Source organism: Mauremys reevesii, linkage group 7 (genome assembly GCF_016161935.1).
Source record: "Mauremys reevesii isolate NIE-2019 linkage group 7, ASM1616193v1, whole genome shotgun sequence".
Lineage (NCBI taxonomy): Eukaryota > Metazoa > Chordata > Testudines > Geoemydidae > Mauremys > Mauremys reevesii.
Window position 1 is genome coordinate 63,386,441 of NC_052629.1, and position 23,811 is coordinate 63,410,251.

Consider the following 23,811-nt stretch of genomic DNA (forward strand, 5'->3'; position numbering starts at 1 on the left):
TCTGTGCCATTCATTATGTTCCTTCTTATTTATATCTAGGTGTGAAAGGATTAAATTTCTATCGGTAAATGTCAATTTCACCATACACATACAAACCAATGAAAAGATATTGCCATTAATAATAATAGAAAATTACAGGTAGGCAAAGAAAGAAAAATGCTGCTTTAGAACTTATTAGAGTTTGATTTAAGGATATGTACTATACTACGCAGTATATTTATTATAAAATCATGAATGGTATGGAGAAAGTGAATAAGGAAGTGTTATTTACTTCACATAACTCAAGCACCGGGGATAACACAACAAATTAATAGGCAGCAGGTTTAAAACAAACAAAAGGAAGTACTTCTTCACACAATGCACAGTCAACCTGTGGAACTCACTGCCAGAAGATGTTGTGAAGGACAAAACTATAACGGGCTTCCAAAAAGAATTAGATATGTTAATGAAGGATAGATCCATCAATGGGTATTAGCCAAAATGGTCAAGGATACAATGCCATGCTCTTGGTGTCCCTAGCCTCGACTGCCAGAAGTTGGCAAACAGAAGGAGTTTGCCTGGGAGCCCTCTGAGCAGAGGTACGCTAAGTGCTGCAGTAGGGGGACTGCGCTGGTGAGTATCTGAGTGTCTGTTGGGGGGGCAGTTTGTCAGTTTGGCCATGTGCTTGATTGTTTGATTGCTTGTTTGACCAGTGTGACCTGGGCGTGCTTTGTTCCAGCTGGGCCTGACTGTTATAAAAAGGCAGTCAGCTGCGAACCAGCTGAGCAGCGAACAGCAGAGAGGCAAACAGAAGGAGTTTGCCTGGAGAGAGCCTACTGAGGCCCCCCCTCGCAGGTTTCGCTGAGTAGCGTCTGTCACAAGTAAGGAAGCTCTTAGAAGGAAAAGACTATGGATGCTGAGTGATCCGCTCTTGTGACCTGCACAGGATGTGCCATGTTCGTCTTCCTTCCACAGGATAGGAGCGACTTTGTCTGTACAAAGTGCAAGCTGATCTCCATATTGGAAGAGAAGATTCAAGGTCTGGAGAAATGAATATCAACCCTGCGTTCCATAAAAGAAAATGAGGATTTCCTGGATAGACGTCAGGATCAGCTTCAGCGGGCACAATGTTCTGAAGATTCAGAGCAGGCTACGCAGAGGGGACAGAAGGCCAGTGAGGATAATTGGCGGCATGTGACTTCCAGAAGAGGAAAGAGTACCAGAAACGTCCATGTACCAGTAACACAGATGCAGGTGAGCAACCGTTTTCATGTTCTCTCTGCAGGTACTAGTGCAGAGGGTGGAGTGGATGATACATCTGAGGGAACAGAGCAGAAGGAGACTCCACTGATTGGAAGGCATGAGATGCGCCTTCCTAGGGATGGGGGTTCCACGACCACCACTCCCAAGAGGAGGAGGAGGGTGGTGGTGGTTGGGGACTCTCTCCTCAGGGGGACTGAGTCGTCTATCTGCCGCCCTGACCGGGAAAACCGAGAGGTGTGCTGCTTGCCAGGGGCTAGGATTCACGATGTGACGGAGAGACTGCCAAGACTCATCAAGCCCTCAGATCGCTACCCCTTCCTGCTTCTCCACGTGGGCACCAATGATACTGCCAAGAATGACCTTGAGCGTATCACTGCAGGCTACGTGGCTCTGGGAAGAAGGATAAAGGAGTTTGAGGCGCAAGTGGTGTTCTCATCTATCCTCCCTGTGGCAGGAAAAGGCCAGCGTAGAGACCGTCGAATCGTGGAAATCAACGAATGGCTATGCAGATGGTGTCGGAGAGAAGGGTTTGGATTCTTTGACCATGGGATGGTCTTCCAAGAAGAAGGATTGCTAGGCAGAGACGGGCTCCACCTCACGAAGAGAGGGAAGAGCATCTTTGCAAGCAGGCTGGCTAACCTAGTGAGGAGGGCTTTAAACTAGGTTCACCGGGGGAAGGAGACCAAAGCCCGAGGTAAGTGGGGAAGTGGGATATCGGGGGAAAGCACAAGTAGGTGAGAGCAAGAGGGGAGGGCTCCAGCCCCACACTGGGACACTAGGACGATCAGTGAGTTATCTTACATGCCTATACACAAATGCAAGAAGCCTGGGGAACAAGCAGGGAGAACTAGAAGTCCTGGCACAGTCAAGGAATTATGATGTAATTGGAATAACAGAAACTTGGTGGGATAACTCACATGATTGGAGTACTGTCATGGATGGATATAAACTGTTCAGGAAGGATAGGCAGGGCAGAAAAGGTGGGGGAGTTGCGTTGTATGTGAGAGAGCAGTATGACTGCTCAGAGCTCCAGTATGAAACTGCAGAAAAACCTGAGAGTCTCTGGATTAAATTCAGAAGTATGAACAACAAGGGTGATGTCGTGGTGGGAGTCTGCTACAGACCACCAGACCAGGGGGATGAGGTGGACGAGGCTTTCTTCCAGCAACTAACAGAAGTTGCTAGATCACAGGCCCTGGTTCTCATGAGTGACTTTAATCACCCTGATATCTGCTGGGAGAGCAATACAGCAGTGCACAGACAATCCAGGAAGTTTCTGGAAAGTGTAGGGGACAATTTCCTGGTGCAAGTGCTGGAAGAACCAACTAGGGGAAAAGCTCTTCTTGACCTGCTGCTCACAAACAGGGAAGAAATAGTAGAGGAAGCAATAGTGGATGGGAACCTGGGAGGCAGTGACCATGAGATGGTCGAGTTCAGGATCCTGATACGAGGAAGAAAGGAGAGCAGTAGAACAGAGACCCTGGACTTCAGAAAAGCAGACTTCGACTCCCTCAGGGAACTGATGGGTAAGGTCCCCTGGGAGAATAATATGACGGGGAAAGGAGTCGAGGAAAGCTGGCTGTATTTTAAAGAATCCTTATTGAGGTTGCAGGAACAAACCATCCCGATGTGTAGGAAGAAAAGTAAATATGGCAGGTGACCAGCTTGGCTCAACAGTGAAATCCTTGCTCGTCTTAAACACAAAAAAACAGCTTACAAGAAGTGGAAGATTGGACAAATAACCAGGGAGGAGTATAAAAGTATCACTCAGGCATGCAGGAGTGAAATTAGGAAGGCCAAATCATGCTTGGAGTTGCAGCTAGCCGGAGATGTTAGGAGTAACAAGAAGGGTTTCTTCAGGTATGTTAGCAACAAGAAGAAAGTCAAGGAAAGTGTGGGCCCATTGCTGAATGAGGGAGGGAACCTAGTGACAGAGGATGTGGAGAAAGCTAGTGTACTCAATGCTTTTTTTGCCTCTGTCTTCACAGACAAGGTCAGCTCCCAGACAGCTGCACTCTGCAGCACGGTATGGGGAGGAGCTGACCAGCTCTCTGTGGAGAAAGTAGTAGTTCGGGACTATTTAGAAAAGCTGGACGAGCACAAGTCCATGGGGCCGGATGCGCTGCATCCGAGGGTGCTAAAGGAGTTGGCCGATGAGATTGCAGAGCCATTGGCCATTATCTTTGAAAAATCATGGCGATCGGGGGAGGTCCCGGATGACTGGAAAAAAGCTAATGTAGTGCCTATCTTTAAGAAAGGGAAGAAGGAAGATCCAGGGAACTACAGGCCAGTCAGTCTCACCTCAGTCCCTGGAAAAATCATGGAACAGGTCCTCAAGGAATCAATTCTGAACCACTTAAAGGAGGGGAAAGTGATCAGGAACAGTCAGCATGGATTCACCAAGGGCAAGTCATGCCTGACTAACCTAATTGCCTTCTATGATGAGATAACCGGCTCTGTGGATGAGGGGAAAGCAGTGGATGTGCTATTTCTGGACTTTAGCAAAGCTTTTGATACAGTCTCCCACAGTATTCTTGCCAGCAAGTTAAAGAAGTCTGGGCTGGATGAATAGACGATAAGGTGGATAGAAAACTGGCTAGATGGTCGGGCTCAATGGGTAGTGATCAATGGTTCCATGTCTAGTTGGCAGCTGGTATCAAGTGGAGTGCCCCAAGGGTCGGTGCTGGGGCCGGTTTTATTCAATATCTTCATTAACGATCTGGAGGATGGTGTGGACTGCTCCCTTAGCAAGTTTGCAGATGACACTAAACTGGGAGGAGTGGTTGATACACTGGAGGGTAGGGATAGGATACAGAGGGACCTAGACAAATTAGAGGATTGGGCCAAAAGAAATATGATGAGGTTCAACAAGGACAAGTGCAGAGTCCTGCATTTAGGACGGAAGAATCCCATGCACTGCTATAGACTAGGGACCGAATGGCTGGGCAGCAGTTCTGCAGAAAGGGACCTAGGGGTTACAGTGGACGAAAAGCTGAATATGAGTCAACAGTGTGCCCTTGTTGCCAAGAAGGCTAATGGCATTTTGGGTTGTATAAGTAGGGGCATTTCCAGCAGATCGAGGGATGTGATCATTCCCCTCTATTCAGCACTGGTGAGGCCTCATTTGGAGTACTGTGTCCAGTTTTGGGCCCCACACCACAAGAAGGATGTGGATAAATTGGAGAGAGTCCAGCGGAGGGCAACAAAAATAATTAGGAGGCTGGAGCACATGACTTACGAGGAGAGGCTGAGGGAACTGAGATTGGTTAGCCTGCAGAAGAGAAGAATGAGGGGGGATTTGATAGCTGCTTTCAACTACCTGAAAGGGGGTTCCAAAGAGGATGGATCTAGACTGTTCTCAGTGGTAGAAGATGACAGAACAAGGAGTAATGGTCTCAAGTTGCAGAGGGGGAGGTTTAGGTTGGACATTAGGAAAAACTTTTTCACTAGTAGAGTGGTGAAGCACTGGAATGGGTTACCTAGGGAGGTGGTGGAATCTCCTTCCTTAGAGGTTTTTAAGGTCAGGCTTGACAAAGCCCTGGCTGGGATGATTTAGTTGGGTTTGATCCTGCTTTGAGCAGGGGGTTGGACTAGATGACCTCCTGAGGTCCCTTCCAACCCTGAGATTCTATGATTCTATGATTCTATGGGAGTGGACCATAGGGGATGGATCACTTAATGATTGCCTGTTCTGTTCATTTTCTCTGAATCACCTGGCACCGGCCGCTGTCAGAAGCTAGGACACTGCACTAGATGGACCACTGGTTTGACCTTTTGGCCATTCTTATGTACTTCGTATATTTTGACATGTGATTTTGACAATTTGTATTTTAACATTTATAAAGCTTTAAGTTTTTGAATATCAACATATACTATCTGACAATCCCCCCAAATAATTTTCAGCAACTGTGAAAATTTAAATTGATAAAAATTAAAAAAATGCTTGAAGCCCCAAAATTTCAAGCAACTGTGAAAATTTTAATTAATAAAAATAAAACAATGCTTAAAATAATCAATATTAGCCATTAAAATGATAAGAAAATAAAAACGGAATTCTGTCAAAACCTATTTATATCCTCGCTAAACTAAACAGTCTCAGTCTTTCCTATCTGCCTTTATATAGAAGTGACTGGAATTTAACTTAACAAGTTTGGTGAGGGTAGACTGTTTGTTAATGTAATATCATTATAATATTTTCAGTATCATTTTCTGCCCCATTCTTTATTCTATCTTTTATTTATTTATTTTAAACCACCACTGCATATTGAGCAGCGGTTTTCATAGAGCTGTCCACAGTGGCTCCCTCAAGACTTTTATTTGAGTGGTTACAGTTAACTTAGAATCTAGCAATGTACGAGTATTTCAAATTATATCTTCCTATGTTCATTATCTTGTACGTCAATAATGAATTTAATTTCACTTAGATTTGTTAGATCCTTCAAAGTTGTCCATATCCTTAGACTCATAGACTTTAAGGCCAGAAGGGATCATCATGATCATCTAGTCTGACCTCCTCTACGTCACAGGCCACAGAACCTCACCCACCCACTCCTGTAACAGACCCCTACCCTCTGTTTGAGTAACTGACGTTCTCAATTCATGGTCTAAAGACCCCAAATTACAGAGACTCCACCATTTACACTAATTTTCTGCCAATCCGACCCAGGGAAAAATTCCTTCCTGACCCCAAATATGGCGATCAGTTAGACCCTGAGCATGTGGACAAGACCCAGCAGCCAAACATCTGGGAAAGAACTCTCAGTAGTAACTCGGAGCCCTCCCCATCTAGGGTCCCATCACCAGACACTGGAAATATTTGCTGCTAGCAGTCATAGATCAGCTACGTGCCATTGTAGGCAGTCTCATCATACCATCCCCTCCATAAACTTATCAAGCTCAGTCTTGAAGCCAGTTAGGTTTTTTGTCCCCTCTGTTTCCCTTGGAAGGCTGTTCCAGAACTTCACTCCTCTGATGGTTAGAAACTAATTTCTAATTTTGAGCCTAAACTTATTGATGGCCAATTTATATCCACTTGTTCTTGTGTCCACAATGGTGCTTAACTTAAATAACTCATCTCCCTCCCCGGGTATTTATCCTTCTGATTTATTTATAGAGAGAAATCATATCTCCCCTCAACCTTCTTTTTGTTAGGCTAAACAAGACAAGTCTCCTCTTTAGTACTGAGTAGCCTAAATAATTTTAGGCCAGATTTTGCTTCCCTTACTGGGGGGGGGGGGGGAGTGGGGGGAAGCAGGAGAGGGGAGGCTGATAGTTTCCATTCTGTTTTACCATTTATGGTAAGTGTCTAAGCCATGCTTACATGACCATGTAACTGTCTGAGTTTATGCAGGTTTTATCATATGTCTTGTCCTGGCTTTCTAATTCAGAACTAACTTCCTAAATGATTGTCGTGGGCATAATTGAGACCAGGATCGTAACTAAAATTATTAATACATACTTGTCAACTGCATTATTTTGGTCAGGGCTACCCTGTGTTTTTGAAATCTAGTTCTGGATGTTTATAGTCCCTGCCAATGTCACAGGAAGGTTACATAATTTTTTTAAATGGCCTGTTACTAGTAGACTATGCCATCCTGAGTAGGTGGAAGGTCTTTAGCTGCCTTTGCTCCCCAAACTTCTTACAATAGCTGCTGTCTGCTAGAGTATCCAAATATGATCCAGAGCAGAAAGCATATGAGGCAGTAAGAAGGCAACCAGACAAGCAGTAGCTGCTTCTGCTCTGCCCTGCTCACATAGTGCCAGCTCCTCTTAATGTATAAAAGATAAATATGGAGAGAGAAAAGTGGTGGTGGTTGGCCTAACTCGACGGAAGGAGAGATGCATGGTGACATGCAGGGACACTGGGGGAAGGGAACACAGAGACTGGAAGATAAACTTCCCTACCAGAAAGACAAATGGGAGGAGTCCCACATCTCTCCTGGTTGAGGGGAGGAAGACAGAAAGGCCACACTGCACTATTCTCCAGGAAAAGAAGGATGAGATGAACCATGAAGATGCCAGAGAAGGAACTGGGCCTGCTCTTCTCCTGTAAAGATGCTATAGTACCTCTCCTTAAGAAGATAACAGCAAGTGGTGGATAGGAGATGTTTGGGGCCAGAGAATAGCAGGCCTACATTGGTTGAGACAAGTATCCAAGCTACTAGATGTTTTTATCTAAATCCTGAACCTTTAGAGGCCATGAAGAGAGCCATGAAGGAGGAGAGAATAAAGCATCAGAGAGTTCAAGGAAAATAAGGCTAGAAAAGAGGCTATTAGATTTAACGAGGAGGTGGTCCCTAGTGACAATCGTTAGAGAGCTCATAGTAAAGAGGATGAAGGAATCAGAGAATTTGAACACATTTGGAATAAACGAACTTGCTAAGACTTTAGAGCCAAAGGAAATGAGAATGACGGGCTATAGTTTGAGAAAATGGTGTGATCAAGAGAGAATTTCTTCAGGGTGAGGGATTACAAGGGTGTCCTTGAAAGCAGAGAGGAAGGACCCCAGGGAAAAAAGATTAGTTGAGGATGAAGGTAAAGGAGGAAATGAAAGACAGTAAGATAAAGCACAAGTTTTCAAGTAGATCTAACTATATGGGAAGCTAGAATTAGGAGTAATAAGCTGTCTTTGAGTTACACAGAAACAAAAAAACATTGTGCAAAAGTCAGAATTTCAAACCAGGGTAATTCAGTGTCCTGTAACTGTTCCTGCAATCTTTGAATAAAATTGGACATTATCTTTTTTCTTGAGAATAAATCAGTTAATTTTCAGGCCAAATTAATCTTCCACACCAAAGTTATTGGGAATGAGAGGGGAACTAAAATGGGGCCTTGTAACAGAAGATGGTTATAATTTTAATGTGGGAAAGTCCTTTCACCTCTCCACAGTCTAGCTTAGTCTGACCATTACACACTGCTATATTTTGAAGTGCGGTTGTGGTATTTTGTGTCACGTGGTTCAGCGATGTGGAAGACAAATGACAAGTGAGGGTTTCAACTGTTGCATGCCTTTCACATCCCTGTTAGATGGTACCTTCCCTCAAGTTTGTATAAGTAATTTCTATTCAGCAAAATTATTCCATACATATTATTCTGAAATACCTGTAGCAAAGATTATTTCCTACTTTTATTGGTACCTTGCATTGGATTATATTTGAATTCTTATCCAGAGCACTGTTCTGAACTCCCTTACATATATGGGTGAGTGCAAACATAGCATTGCTTTATCGTCCCAAGGTATCTAAAAGAGTGTCATAAAACCACATGATACCTCCAAATGCTGAATTTTACATTTGGATTTGGCTCTGACTTAGCTAGGGAGATATAAAAATCACACAGGGGCAGGCAGTTCCCTATTGAATAAGGCATCTGAGGAGGCTCACCGGCTTCATTTACTTAATCAAGTAAGGAGAACATACTGCACTTCAGAAACATATGTCAGATATGCTGAATAACAGGTACATAGAGTTGAAACCTCCCACAGCTGGTCAAACAAAGCCTCCAATTCTTTATCTTTGAATATATGTACATTAAATATAATGGGACTAGTTCAGACCTGGCTTAAGCAGGCTTAAATCCATTGAAATTAATGGAGTTGTGCCCACAAACATCAAGGCTGAATTTGGTCCAATACATCTAAAGTAATGGTTTGGGATTTTTTTTTTTGGAGGTTTGCAGTATTCTAGGAGATCAACAGTTTTGTGTGGAGGCGGCTACTAGTAATTCACATTGTCATAGGGGGGATGGCCCTTATAAAGGTCCCAGCCCAACCGTGAAATAACTAATTTAATCAAGTAGAAAGACTGAAGCGAGTCATGACTAAATCAGGACTCTGGAAAGGAAAACAGAGGCGTGTGATCAGTCACTGGGGCAACTGCAGACCAAAGCTGCAGGGTGAGAGAGCCTTCTGCGGTGGTCCCCAGGGAAAGGAGTTGTGGATCTCTTTGTTTTTCATTTCAGACGGCAAAGAAAGCAGGCCAAGTCATGCATCTTCTCCACATGCTCAGAGAGCAGGAAGGGAGTCCCTCAGGGTAGAAAGACTGTGCCCAGCTTAGGCTGGGTAGAAGAGTTTGGGTATTCATTTTTTTGGAACTTTGTGATAATGTTACTGGATGAGACAGTCTGTGTGGAGTTATTCATAGACCCCAAAGAGGGGAAACAGAGGCAGGGTCCAGCAGAGTGACCTCAGGTCAAAAGTGGGAGCTCAGGAGGTGGCTGCCCTGTTACACACATATTATCCTATTTTACTATATATGCTTTTAACATTTAGCTCTAAGATTAGAACTGAGCCCTAAGTTTTCTATGATGGTAAAATGGTACTTCCTAAATCCCTAGATAAAATTAGCAGAAAGCTATCAGCCATTATACAGGACTAACCCACAAAGCCTGGTATAATATTCTAATTCTCCATTTAACTTACTTGAAAACAGATCTATTGCAAGGCAGGTTTCTTGGCAGCAGTACCTTATACTACTTCATGGTAGAGCCAGGCCTGAGACAAGCTTGGGACAATGCACACTTGTGGCTATGCACACACCTTGTAATGCATTGCTGGGGATGAAACATTGACTTCAGAGGGAGTACACACTACTCATTTAGCAGCGCACTTAGCAAAAAATTCATGCAGTAAGCCCGTATTGATGTGCCACTGGAGGAAGCCATACATTAGAGCAGGGGTGGGCAAACTTTTTAGCCCAAGGGCCACATCGGTGTTGTGAAACTGTATGGAGGGCCGGGTAGGGAAGGCTGTGCTCCCCCAAAACAGCCTGGCCCCTGCCCCCTATCCGCCTCCCTCCCACTTTCTGCCCTCTCAGAACCCCCAACCCATCCAACCCCCCCTGCTCCCTGTCCCCTGACTGCCCCGGGGGCCCCTGACTGCCCCCTGGGCCCCCAGCCCCTTATCCAACCCTCCCCCCCGGCTCCCCACTCCCTTACCATGCTGCTCAGAGCAGCAGGAGCTCGCAGCCCCACCGCCCATCTGGAGCCAGCCACGCCACCTGCGCTGCCCGGCAGGAGCGGCGGGCCAGAGTGCTGGTGGCGTGGCGCGCTGAGGCTGCAGGGGAGGGGCCGGGGGCTCAGGAGTTCAGGGGCCGGGCAGGATGGTTCCGTGGGCCAGACGTGGCCCGCGGGCCATAGTTTGCCCACCTCTGCATTAGAGGTTAAGTTCCACCTACAGTTAATATAGCTGAATGTGGGGCAGGAGATAAAGGCAGGAAATGGTGGCCTTAGAATGCAGGGTGGATGAAAACTCATTGATATTTCCTTCAAGTGAGACAGACCACCATCTAACTCAATGAACTGGAGCTGGAGTACATCCAAAGAGTCCTTCAAATGTGATCTTTCTTAGCAGCATTTTTGTGATTTTTATTATAGAGCTAACGATCTTCCTCTATATCTGGCTCAAAGCAACAGGATATTTCCATGTAAAAGTATAATTTTATTGAAACTGACTAAATTGTGTTTTCCCTTTCTTTAAACCTGGTCCTTTAAAATCTTTACAGACATATGCAATTGAATATATATTTAAAGAAGCATTTTGTCTAATACAAGTCCTAAAAGTATAAAGCTGCTTTCACAATTTGCAGCTAAAAATGCAGTAGATATGAACAACTCTAGTTATAACTCATTTCCAGTGCTAAATCACCCTTGTGAAACTTTTAGATAAAGTATCTTAATTTTATGTTCTTAGCAGGACTGTCGTTTAAATCAAGTACTCAGCAATATATATAACAAAGCATGTAGGAACAAAATCAGAAAGGCTAAGGCACAGAATGAGTTACACCTAGCAAGGGACATAAAAGGCAATAAGAAGAGGTTTTTTAATATATTAGGAGCAAGAGAAAGACAAAGCACAGGGTAGGTCCTCTACTTAGTGGGGAGAGCTAATAACTGATGACATCAAGAAAGCTGCAGTGCTTAATGCCTATTTTGCTTCAGTCTTCACTAAAAAGGTTAATTAATATTAACAAGAAGGGGGAAAGAATGTAAGCCAAAATAGGGAAAGAACAGGTTAAATAATAATTAGATAAATTAGATGTATTCAAGTCAGCAGCTCCTGATGAAATTCATCAGAAGGTACTAAGGAACTAGCTGAAGCAATCTCAGAACCACTAGCTACTATCTTTCTCCTGGGGGATGGGTGAGGTCCCAGAAGACTGAAGAAGAGCAAACATAGTACCTATCTTTAAAAAGTGGAACAAAGAGGACCCAGGGAACTATAGACCAGCCATCCTAATTTTGATACCTGGCACAAATTATTAAACAATCAACTTGTAAGCACCTGGAGGATAGTAGGGTTATAAGGAATAGCTAGTATGGATTCCTCAAAAACAAATTATGCCAAAATAATATGCCAATTTAATTTCTTTTTTTTGACAGAGTTACCAGCCTAGTGGATAAGGGGGAAGCAGTAGATGTGATATATCTTGATTTTAGGAAGGCTTTTGACTGAGTCCCACATGACATTCTCATAAGCAAACTAAGGAAATGTGGTCTAGAAGAAATTACTATAAGATGGGTGCACAATTGGTTGAAAGACCAGAGTATTTATCAATGGTTAGCTGTCAAACTGGCAGGGTGCATCTAGTGGGGTCCCTCAGGTGTCAGGCCCAGATCTGGTGCTATTCAATATTTTCATTAATGATTTGGATAATAGAGTGGAAAACATGCTTATAAAATTTGCTGAGGACACCAAGCCCAGAAGGGTTGCAAGCACTTTGGAGGACAGGATTATAATTCAAAATAACCTTGGCAAATTGAAAAACTGGTCTGAAATCAACCAGATCAGCAGTTCTCAAACTTTAGCAACCCGAGGACCCCCATTTTTATTTTAATTTTTTTTTCATGGACCTGCAAGACCCCCTGCTCAGCCCCAGGCCCTCCACTCCACTCCTTCTCCAAGGCCCCACTCCCACCTCTTCCCACCCCTGCTCCACCCCTCTCCTCCTCTTCCCTGCCTCTTTCTGCCCCCTCCCCTGAGAATGCCCCACCCTCGCTCCTCACCCTCCTTTCCAGCACCTCCTGCATGCTGGTGAACAGCTGTTCCGCCGTGTGCAAGAGGCAGTGAGAGAGGGGGGGAGGAGTTGATCAGCAGGGCCCGTGGACCCCAGTTTGAGAAATGCTGAACAAAATGAAATTCAGAGACGATAAGTGCAAAGCACTTCACTTAGGAAGGAAAAAATCAAATGCACAACTACAAAATGGGGAATAACAAACTAAAGGGTAGTACTGCTGAAAAGGATCTGGGGGTTACAAATGGATCACAAACTGAGTCAAAAATTTGATGCAGTTGTGAAAAAGGCTAATATTCAGGGGGGCGGGGAGGAGGGGAGTGCTAACAGGAGTGCTGTATATAAGACATAGGAAGCAACTGTCCCACTCTACTTGGCACTGGTGAGGCCTCAGCTGGAGTACTGTGTCCCATTCTGGGTGCCACACTTTAGGAAAGATGTGGACAAATTGGTGAGAGTCCAGAGAGAGCAACAAAAATAACAAAAAGTTTAGAAAACTTGTCCTCTGAGGAAAGGTTAAAAAAAATTGGCATGTTTAGTCTTAAGAAAAGAAGACTGAGGGAGGACCTGATAACAGTCTTCCAATATGTTGAGAGCTACTATAAAGAATAATGTGATCAACTGTGCTCCATGTCCACTGAAGGCAGGACAAGAAGTAATGGACTTAATCTGCAGCAAGGGAGATTAGGTTGGCTATTACGAAAGACTTTCCAACTACAAAGGTAGTTAAGCTCTGGAACAGGCTACCAAGGGGGCTGTGGAAACCCCATCACTGAAGGTTTTAAAAACTCTTTGGACAAGCACGTGTCAGGGATGGTCTAGGTTTACTTGGCCCTGCCACAGCACAGGGAGGCTGGACCTGATGCCTTTTTGAAGTCCCATTCAGCCCTACATTTCTATGATTCTAATAATCCTTTATCTACCTGAAAAATATTCTCTGTTTTTTGCTCTGCCCAACTCCACTTCTTATCTTACTCTCCAGTACTCTTCAAGCTGTCTCTTCTTACTGCAAATCACTGTATCCATTTTAGAAATTGAGTTCTTCTTTAAAAAAATTATGCAAAATTTACAAAATTTATAATACTTGACTCAGGAGTGACCTTTCCTCATGCCTAAACAATGGTCATTTCTCCACACATTCTGGTATGCTTACAAACAGGCAGCTAGTCTATCCATTTCTTTTTACATTACACTTGTTTTTAAGTCTGGTTAGTTTACACTGTGCTTTATTCACAGAAGTACAAAACCCTCCAGCAGGCATTTCCAAATTACTCTGTGCTGTCCAAAGCAAGCTCTGAAAACATTCTCAAATAGCAGTGGCCTGGCTCAGCTTTTTCCAGTTTGTTTCTGACATAGGCATTATGTTTTATTATTTATGAAACATTTAATGGAGGTTATTCTACCTTCCTTTGATGTCCCTTTTTGGTGCTGGGATTTTTTTTTCAAACCAGAAGGGAAAACAATAGAGCAGACACTTATCAAATTTTATATACGACTGTCAGCAAACTTGACATGTTAGTTATTGCCAAGCATGGGGCTAATAAGAGATAAGATCATAATCATTGTGCACTTTACCGATGTGCTCTAATCAAATGTGGCAGATTTAGGATGTTCAGAAAAGAACTATGCTAGAATCTCTAAGCAAACACTAATGGAAAGGTTAATATGATGGTGGTTAGTGGACACCAGCAAAAGTGGTTTGTAACTAGGATTGAATTTAAACCAGGCACGTTCAAAATCTTTAGCTCAAGGTGGCAATAAAAATATATAATGGGTAGGCTTAATATACTACTTCCTCTCTTTTTTTTTTTTTTTTTTTTGTCTAGCTACTACTGGGTCCCAATAATTTGTTACACTACATGTGATACTTGGAAGCATCTGAAAAATTCATTTAATTGACAGAATAAATGGAAAATGTATTTTTATGCTAACAATACAGATTATACAAATGAAAACTGACAATGATAAAATGTCTAGATTTCTACAAAGCAGCTGCATGAATTTATGACACACACATTGAAATGGGACAGCCCGCAGTTTTAATATCCAAAACACTGATATACCTGCTAGTGAATGATCCTAAAGAAAACTAAATTGGGGAACAAAACATATAAAACTTTCCCTCTTCTTTTGTACATAATCAGACCCACACAAAAGTCGCATGTTCTCAAATTAACCGGTGGGGTCCTAACTGTGCTGCTCTTATTAATGCAAATTGAAGCTGAAGAGTCAAAGTTCTAGCTATACATTTGCACTGAGAACATGTTACTTTAAGTGGGTCTGATTCCCATTAAAAAGTGCTGAAAGGGATTTACATGTGCTCTGTGCTGCAATTTACATTTCAGTAGGATCACTTAACTATCAGTAAAATTAGTACAGTTGTCGTCACAATAATTATAGTGTTTAAGAACTGCACATTTGGAGATGGCACCATAGTCCTATAGCTGATAACTCTCCTGATCATGTTACTGTATTTGAATTTAGCCAGTGAGAAACTATAAAAAAGCTTAGTCATTCAAATAAATACATCAAGGTGATAAAGTTGAAATCAAAAGCTCTGAAAAATCTCTGTAAAATCAACAGTGTTTACTTCAAGAAAGAGAGTGTTAAGTGAAGGATTGTACATTTTGGAGAACACAGATGGAAAACCAACTTGTGTGCGTGTGAAAACAAAAATTTACACCACCCTTCCAAAAGAGGCTGTTTGTAGAAGCAGGGTTCACATTAATCATTTCCTAACCATTTTATTTACAACCTTTCTAAAATTCATTTGCATAATGATAATCCGCATGTGGCAGGGTTTAAGTTATTTAAACGGTGTTATATTTCACTATTTAGTCTTGCTTCACCACTGCTTTAGCAGCGAATCCTTATGGAGTGTAATGCAGCTAATGAGGTAGCTTTTTAACTGAACAAACTGACAGGTCCCATATCTGCAGAGGCAGCTTGAAACCGTGCCCAACCTCTCGGCTTCCCAAGAGGCTTTTCAAAATTCAATAAATAACATCTGTAGGCGATGTTGGGTGCAGACCTAGCAGAGTGCGTCATAACACTGAGCTGGCAGAACAAAGAAACCATGACGACTGCCAAGTTTCCATGGCAACCACTGCGAGGCTTGGAGAGTATAATAGCACATCAATCACTGTCCAAAAGAACTTCATTATCAGCAAGAAAAAAACCTTTAGGATCTGTTTAGTGTGCAGTTGTGGGTTAACTCACCTCAAAGCCTTGCTCTCTGGCAAAAGTGGCAGCTTCCTGAAATAATAAAAATAAAGAACAGTTAATTATAAAGTGCTAGATAATGAAGAAATAACACATTTTGAAACTCAATCAGGCAGTCTTCCGTTTACACAATTATCTCAATATATCCATATACAGTTGCTCAATTTTGATACTTGCACTAAAAGGCTCCCCATGCCCCATTCCCGGCAAGACAGCAGTATATTATCAACGGATTTCACAAGTTCAAATGAAGAAGATGCAACGTATGTTTTTCTCCAAGCTGGCAAATTTACTTCTGGTTATAGTAACTTTAACAACCAACCGGGCATATGGCTTTAAGATACATTCTTAATTAAAAAGCATCATGTCCCTATTTGTCTATTAGACTTCAGGATATATAGGTCATTAAGCCTTTTAAAAATCATTTGTCATTTACTGTGCATTAAAAAGATTAGATATTATTTAAACAAAATGAGATCAAACCTTTGTGGCAGAATCACATGAGCATTTTTAAATACTCTGATGTCTTAATCACAGCGTCAGGCACTGTAACTATATTCCTCTCCTCAAAGAGCAGAAGAAACATCAGGGAACCACAATGTCCTTGTTTCTTACTTATGTTAATTGCTCCAGTCATATATTTTGTTTTTCAATGAAAGCAGAGACATAGAGGATGATAACAATGTTATTTTCCTATCCACTTTCCACCTTAGCATAAGCAAATATTGCAGACAATTGTCAAGAGTCTTTACACCTTAACTTGCCTTCTTCCAAATTAACTTTGCCAAGTGATATTAATAGATGGATGGGTCTTGAGCTGGAATAGCAAAATGATCCAACTAAACTAAAACAACTACCATACCAAACCATTTAAGGCAGTATGCCTAGACATACCATCAGTATCTCTAGAACAGCTTTTGGTAATGCTTCACTTTTAAGCAGTACACTGGGGAGGGAAAAATACACATTTGTGAACCTATATAATCTGCCTTTTTTTTTTGGACAATTTAAGAACTTGAAGTGGATGCAGTTGATTACAACAGTAAGGTCAGGTTAATAAAATATGAAAAGCTGAAAAGCACAACTCCTCGGGCTGTTCACTGCAGAAATATAAGGCTGCCCAGGTTAGTCTTAGCTGATGTTGACAGAAAAACTGAATCATGGTCCTGACAATTGGGTGCAGGCAAGGTTAGCCACTTTGACAATTTACTTACAATAGAATTCCTTCTTGTACATCACATAGTCAATGACATTTGCTAGCCAGGCTGTCAAGGAAGAGGGTAGGGTTCAAAGATATCATGCAGCGTTTCCTAAACCAGCATGTCATTAACAAAGCCTATGCTCATATGAAAAAAGGAGTCTGCAAGCCTCCACTATAAAGTGATGCACGTACAATGAACTGCAATACAATCAGGAAAGGCTTAGATGGGACTGGGACACATGAAAAGCAAAAATGAGAAAAATAGAGGAGTGATAAGCTGCACAGAGAATATGAAAATGAACTAAAAATCATGTATTGTAGCCAGATTACATTTTTAACCTTGGTTTTTAGTTATAAAATTGAAATAGGAAGTTATACTGATCTATCCCGAGGGGCCTTAAAAAAGGCCTCAGAGCAACAAGACATTCACATCTGTGTTAAACTATTGTTTGGACAGGAAAGTGGATACCAGCACACTCTTACATCTGTGAAGTGCAAATTATTCCAGTTAACAGTATTTTTATTTCCTTGTATGGGAGAGAGACTTTAAGGAAATTCATCTTAATTTTCTAGAATTGGGCATTCTCATATAACACATGCAGTTTGAAAGCTCTGGCCCATGCACAAAAATGTGTAAGCACTTGAACACTTTAAACATATCTTGTCTTCTGATTTTCTCTCTATAAACCGGTTTTGTAAAACAGATTTTATAAACCACACTAAACACATTAAATGCGTTGCACTGTGGGTAGCTATTCCTAGCTATCCCATAGTTCTTGAGATCCCAGTGCCTGATGGGGCAAAAATCATTTTCGCGGGTGGTTCTGGGTACAGCCTCACCCCTCCCTCCATAGCACAGCAAGCATGGACCCTGCTCAGCTCCATACCGCAATCGTGGATGTTTTAAACACCTCGCCAGTATATGCTGAACCAGGACGTAAGAGGCGGATCGATGACAGTGATGAGGCGTGGACACAGAATTATCTCAAACGGAGATCCTGATGGTAATGGGGCAGATTCTATCCATTGAAAACAAGCACTGACTGGTGGGACCGCATTGTGTTGCAGGTGCATGGAACTTTGTGACTTGCTTGCCCTGAAACGCCATAATACCAAGATGAGCAGCCCTCACAGTAGAGCAACACCAGACAGCTACCGGTCAGTCGGGAATCAATTTGGAGTTGGAAAATCTACTGTGGGGCTGCTGTGATGCAAGTAGCCAAAGCAATCACTAAGCTGCTGCTACGAAGGTTGTGACTCAGGCCATAGTGGATGGCTTTGCTGCAATGGGATTCCCTAACTGTGGGGCGATAGATGGAACCCATATCCCTATCTTGGCACCGCAGCACCAGGGCACTTTTCAATGGTGCTGCAAGCACTGGTGGATCACAAACATCCACGTGGGATGGCCAGGAGGGTTCATGATGCTCCTGCAGCAAGGGACTTACTTCCCAGACCAGAAAATAACAGTTGGGGATGTTGAAATGCCTGTCGTTATCCTGGGGACCCAGCTGATGCCATGGCTCATGAAGCCATACACAGGCAGCCTGGACAGTGGTCAGGATCTGTTCAATTACAGGCTGAGCAAGTGCAGAATGGTGGTGGAATGTGCATTTGGCAGACCTCAGCCAAACCAATGTCCCCTATGTTATTGCTGCTTGCTGTATTCTCCACAATCTCTGTGAGAGTAAGGGCTTATGGCGGGGTGGGAGGCTGAGGCAAATCACCTGGCCGCTGATAGCCAGACACCAGGGAGATTAGAAGAGCACACCAGCTTCATCAATGGCCAGGGTACAGTGTGACTGCTGTGTTTGTTGATGAACACTTGATTGACTCAGTCCAGTACAGCTTACTTATGCAAATAAAGTCACTCTCATTTAAAAGCATTAATTCTTTATTTTTCATTATAATGTGCTTTGGGAGGAGGAAAGGAGGGATGGAGAAGGCCATTAAAAAAATCATCCTTCTGGTTGGGCTGTCCACGGGGTGGAGGTCTGGGTGAGGAGGCTAAGGAACATGGTGAGGCTGCAGCGGCACTCTGTGATCCTGCGCATGTCAGTTTGATCACCCCCAGCCCCCCAGTTGCATCCCGCCCACCGCTGATCTTCCTGCCGCCACCGCTGATTTTCTGCTGGTCTTCCCCCCGCTCTCTCCTCTCTGTTGTCCCTCCTGTCCTCGTTCACTGGCCTCTTTCCTGTAAATTTTGAAACCCGTCCTTCCACTCATTCAGATGAGCTCTTTCATTGCGTGTAACTTCCATAATATCTGAGAACATCTCATCCCTCCGCCTTATCTGTGCTAGCCTTTGGGATGGAGGAGAGATAAATATTTAGAAAGATACATTTTACAGAACAATGGTTATACTCTTTCACAGTGAAAAGCACTATTCACCTTACATAGCAACATGATTTTTCTACAAGGTCGCATTTTTCATCTTAATAGTGACTGCTTGCATCTCTGGGGTTACAGATCTCACAGACACAGGTCCAGGCATCAGGATTCAGCTTGCATGCGGCCATGGTAAGCCACTGTGTCAGTGATTATGGCTAATACAGCTCCTGCTAATCAACAACCTTCCTCCCCACCCACTGCTTGTCCGTGACCAAACAGAAAAGATCATCGGCATTTCACCGCAGGAAAGTGTTTAAATTCCTGATTTTTAACCAGGTTATCCTGAACGATATCACTTTGCTGAGGATAACAGAACAAGATAAAGAGCGGATGCTTCTTGAATGCCAGCAGTCCAATGATACCTGATTACTTGCTACATGCATGGCATGGTAAAGTGTCCTACCACGGTGGGCAGAACAAGGATGCCTTGCCCAGAAACCTTCTGCAAAGGCTAGATGTCCCTGGAGGATTTCCTCTCAATCCCGGACATGTTAACAAACTTTTCTAAGTAACTATATGCATCCCAAGTCCTCAGGGCAAATCAATCATTAAAAAGGCTTGCTTAAAAACACTGTTTGCTATTTGCACATTCTCTGCAATAGTTGCTTGTGAGGGCTGGGAGCAGTGATAAAAGCTCCTGGCTGCTGGGGGTCAGGTCTTCCTCTTCTTCTTCCTCTTCATCTTCCCGTCTGCATAATCCTCAGACATGGCAGATACAACCCCCACCTCGGAATCCACAGTCAGGGCATGCAGCTCAGCAGGACCTTCCATTTGCTTCTTTGGTTTTGGTGCAGGCTTGTGAGCTGCTCCCTAACTTTTCACTCTGCTGCGGAGTCCCTGCTGTGGCCTTTAGCAGTCATAGCCTTAGAAATTCTTTCAAATACTTTTAGTTCTGTTAGCACTGAATCCTCTCCCCATATAGCGATCAGATCCATTACCTCCTCTTTCGATTCTCAGGAGACTGCATTGTTAACTGTGCTGATGAGCTGTGCGTGGTCACCTGTGCTGATGAGCTGTGCGTGGTCACCTGTGATGATGAGCAAATGAATTTCAAACTTTTCCTGTCTACCTGGCCAGTGCATCCGAGCTCACAGCTTCATCTTTTATGCTAGTCTGCTATCCCTACAGCTACATAAGTGACGGTAGCTAGGTTATACAACCACAGATTTTCCTATAATGGACCTTCGATCTAAAGATGTTTGAAAGCACCACAGAGCAACAGCAGTGTTTGTCTCTTCTCTGACCACCTAGCCCCCAAGCAACAAAATCATCAAAACAAGTTGTGTGTCTCAAGAACTGTGGGCTTGATCCTGAGATATCCTCAACACATGCAACTCCCTATGAAGTTTCACACCCATTTAAAAATAACTTTAACCTTAAAGCCCTCATAGTACAGAAAATAGTAAAGCTCAAAACACAATACTGAAGATTTGCAGATTGGGTTTGCAGGAGAGTGGGAAATATTAGGAAGGTCTCAAATACCAGGGATAGTTCAAAGTACATTAACCAAACAAAAGTGCGGAGGATGATCCCATTTCACCTTGGGGGGGGGGGGGGGGAGGTGAGAAGAGGCATTGTGTGGCTTTCCGGGGGAAGGGGAATAGTGCTTTAGGAGTGGAACATGGGAGAGGGGCTCAGAAGCTGCTGCAAAAGGGGGAGTGGGTCAGTGTGGTGATCTTGACTCACCCTCAAGGACCGGAAGGGCTGAGGAGTTGAAAAAGGGCAAGCCCAGTGGGAGAAGCCCCCTTTCCCCAGACCAGGCGGAGCAGCACTCACACTCCCTCCCCTTGAGGTGGGAAAATATTAGGTTTGGTCAGGACTTGCTGTGAGCATCACACTAGTCGCTCCTTTCTAGGGGGGCTGGGAAGGAATTTTTCCCTCACCACCAGACTGGCCTAGGTAAAGCGGATTTTTTCACCTTCCTGGGGGGCTTTGTTACAGTGAGTAGGGAAGGGAGCTAGGCTATGATGTCGCAGCTCATTCTGTAAGTTTGGGGTGAATGTCCCATGCAGGTACGCCATGGGGAAGGGCTACAGTGACCAGAGAAATGGCTTGGTAAAGGACTTAAAAAGGAGGTGTTTGTTCAAGGAGCGGAATGGGAGGTAGGTTCAGGGCTCTTATGCCTGGCACGGCAGGGAGCCAACCCCCTTTCCTTATAGCCCACCTTAACCCTCATTTGAGGTGGTGGGAAGGTAAGGTTCTAGCAATTGGTTGGCTGGGAGACCCAGATGGAAAAAGACGGGGGTTGGTGGAAGCCCCCGGATAGCTATTGAAATGACCATGGAGTTACCTGCACTGTAACTGTAGTCCCAGACATCCAACAATAAAATTGCAGCCTGATTAAAACCATATCAAGTGTCTCTTGTTGTTCTTTCAGTATAGCTGGACAATCTTTAGTTTCTATTCACAATAACAGTGAAAGAGGAAACAAGCAGTCCCCATCTGTGCTGCCTCAGGGTGCCACATACTGAGCTTCACATCTCTAATAAAGTAGTCAGGTTAAAATCTAACCTTAGAGTGGCTGTAACATGTGGAGTCTGCTAGGTTTATGATAGCCAGTCAGGGCGTTCCCTAATGCAGGTGATAATCAGTATGATAATCACTATATTTACAAGCTTTCCATTTTATATCTGACATCAGGAGTCACAAAGAAGGAGGGATTAAGGAAGTAAACAACCTACACAGAGACTTTACTGCTCCCCGGAGAATGCAGCATTTTCATTCATGCATGACATGCGACAACATAAAGCAAAACAGCAACAGAACAGAATTTTCTTAGGAGGCTGGATAGTTCTTTTTCCACTTTTGATAAACTTTCACTAACTCATATTTTTACAACACAACACTTACTTTTATAAAAGCCCCATTGTGTGTTCAGACTATGATATATATTTATAATCAGTATACTCTCATCTATACCATCTTTGTATTGCCTATCACAGCAGATTTGTTACTGGATAGCCCAAACTAGAAATAGAAATGGTGTAACAATAATTCATCATCAAGTTCGGAAAAACATTCCTTAGCGGTACATGGAAATTCACACTGTAAAACTATGTGTACAAAGTAGTTTAACTTTAGTAACACTGTATCACTAAAATTAACACTGAACAGTTTACACAGGAAAGGGGAGATAAACTAAAGAGATAATAAAAAGCCAACTTCCTTTAGTACCTACCACTGCTATTATACAACATCTCTTTTGCTAGCTCAAAACAATTTACAAGTTTGCATGCATTTTATTGCGGTTAGCTTCCTAGTTTTTATTAAGTGAAGTTGTCTATAATCTGGACTGAAACTAATTGTATCGCGCCTTGTTAAAATTCTGAAGCCTTTTATAACCAATAATATAAAACTATTTGTTTATGAGTAAACAGAAACATATCCTCCAAACACAGGATTCATTAACCTCTACTTTGTTCTGGGTATTTAACCCCATTCAGCAAGAATGTTATGATTACAGAGCTAGATGGTTCAACCATCAATGACTGTATGTTCTCTTTGCCATAACAAACACTAGGTAAAGTACATATTAAATTTTCTTGGCATATTGAGTTCTTCTTTTATTGGTACCAAGGTTATATGGTGGCTTGACTAAATTATACCCAAAACTGTAACAAAATGCATGCTGGATTAAATTTAATTAATTTAGGCCAATATAAAACTCATACAATTCTCTTCAACAGCATTTAAAACTATGTATTGCTGAAATCAACTGACAGACCTTCCAAAAAGTATCAGCAATGGTATTATCTACATTATGCATTTTGACTTTAAAGCCCGCAAAAAAAAAAAAAAATCACAGCAAATCAAATTTGCATTTTGTTGCTAAAACCAACATTATGCCATAAATAAATTATAAAAAACAGCAGGAAAACAACAATAACCTCGCACATGAATGCATTTTCAATAATTATATAAGATAGCAAATGCACAACCTAACCTTTCCCCAAAATCCTTCTTGAAGGAAGGAATATCTCACTGAACACCGTAAAACCCAGTCACTTTTTGCTACGTTTCTCTCATAAATTTACCATGGTAGAAAAAGGGTGATATTGACTATTTATGAGGGAGTTCTCATTGCCACACCTGCAAGTCTGCATACCCACCATGGAAGCCCAGGCCATGGTCACAGCATTTTCTGCCCTCATTTGCTGACAGTTTTATAAGTGGTACCCTCCATTTCCTTTGGGAAGACAAACCAGCAACATATCAATAGATTCTGGAAAATGAATAATTTTAAACCTACCCCTACACACAGAACGGTTTTATAGTATTAAAATGCTTTTACCAAATCCAAATGGATTATGAGCAACAAAACTTTAATGGATTATTAAAACCACTAAGATCATGCAGTTTGAGTCTGCATTTGGCAGAACCACTCATTCACTATTTTACTCCCACTAATATCTCATGTAACCACTTCTTGAATGATGTCTCTACCATATCCTCAAGCAATCTATTGCATGGCCAAATTGCTCTTACTTTTAAAAATTTCTAAAATCAAAACTTTCCCTTCTTTACCTTCAGGCTATTGCTCCTTGCACTATCAGCTTCTGAGAGTTGTGAATTATTATTTTCTTTCATTTATATTGTTTCCTTGAGGGTATTAAAGACTATGATCACCTCCTCCGAGACTTCTCTTTTTTCTACACTATAATCATTTAGTCTTCTCAGTCTCTACTACTAATTCTCCTCTAATCTTTGTATAACTTTCTGTCTTCTTTGAATTCTCTCTTGTTTTTC

General features: G+C 42.6%; 1 protein-coding gene across 8 annotated transcripts in view; it reads right to left on the reverse strand.

Moving 5' to 3' along the window:
- The window catches only part of ADK (adenosine kinase), a 560,340-nt gene that overhangs the window by 62,367 nt on the left and 474,162 nt on the right, over positions 1-23,811 (reverse strand). For all 8 annotated transcript variants that reach the window (XM_039547058.1, XM_039547060.1, XM_039547059.1 and 5 more), the window contains one exon: positions 15,471-15,506. In XM_039547058.1, the coding sequence (XP_039402992.1) occupies positions 15,471-15,506 (36 nt within the window). The remainder of the gene's footprint in view (positions 1-15,470; positions 15,507-23,811) is intronic.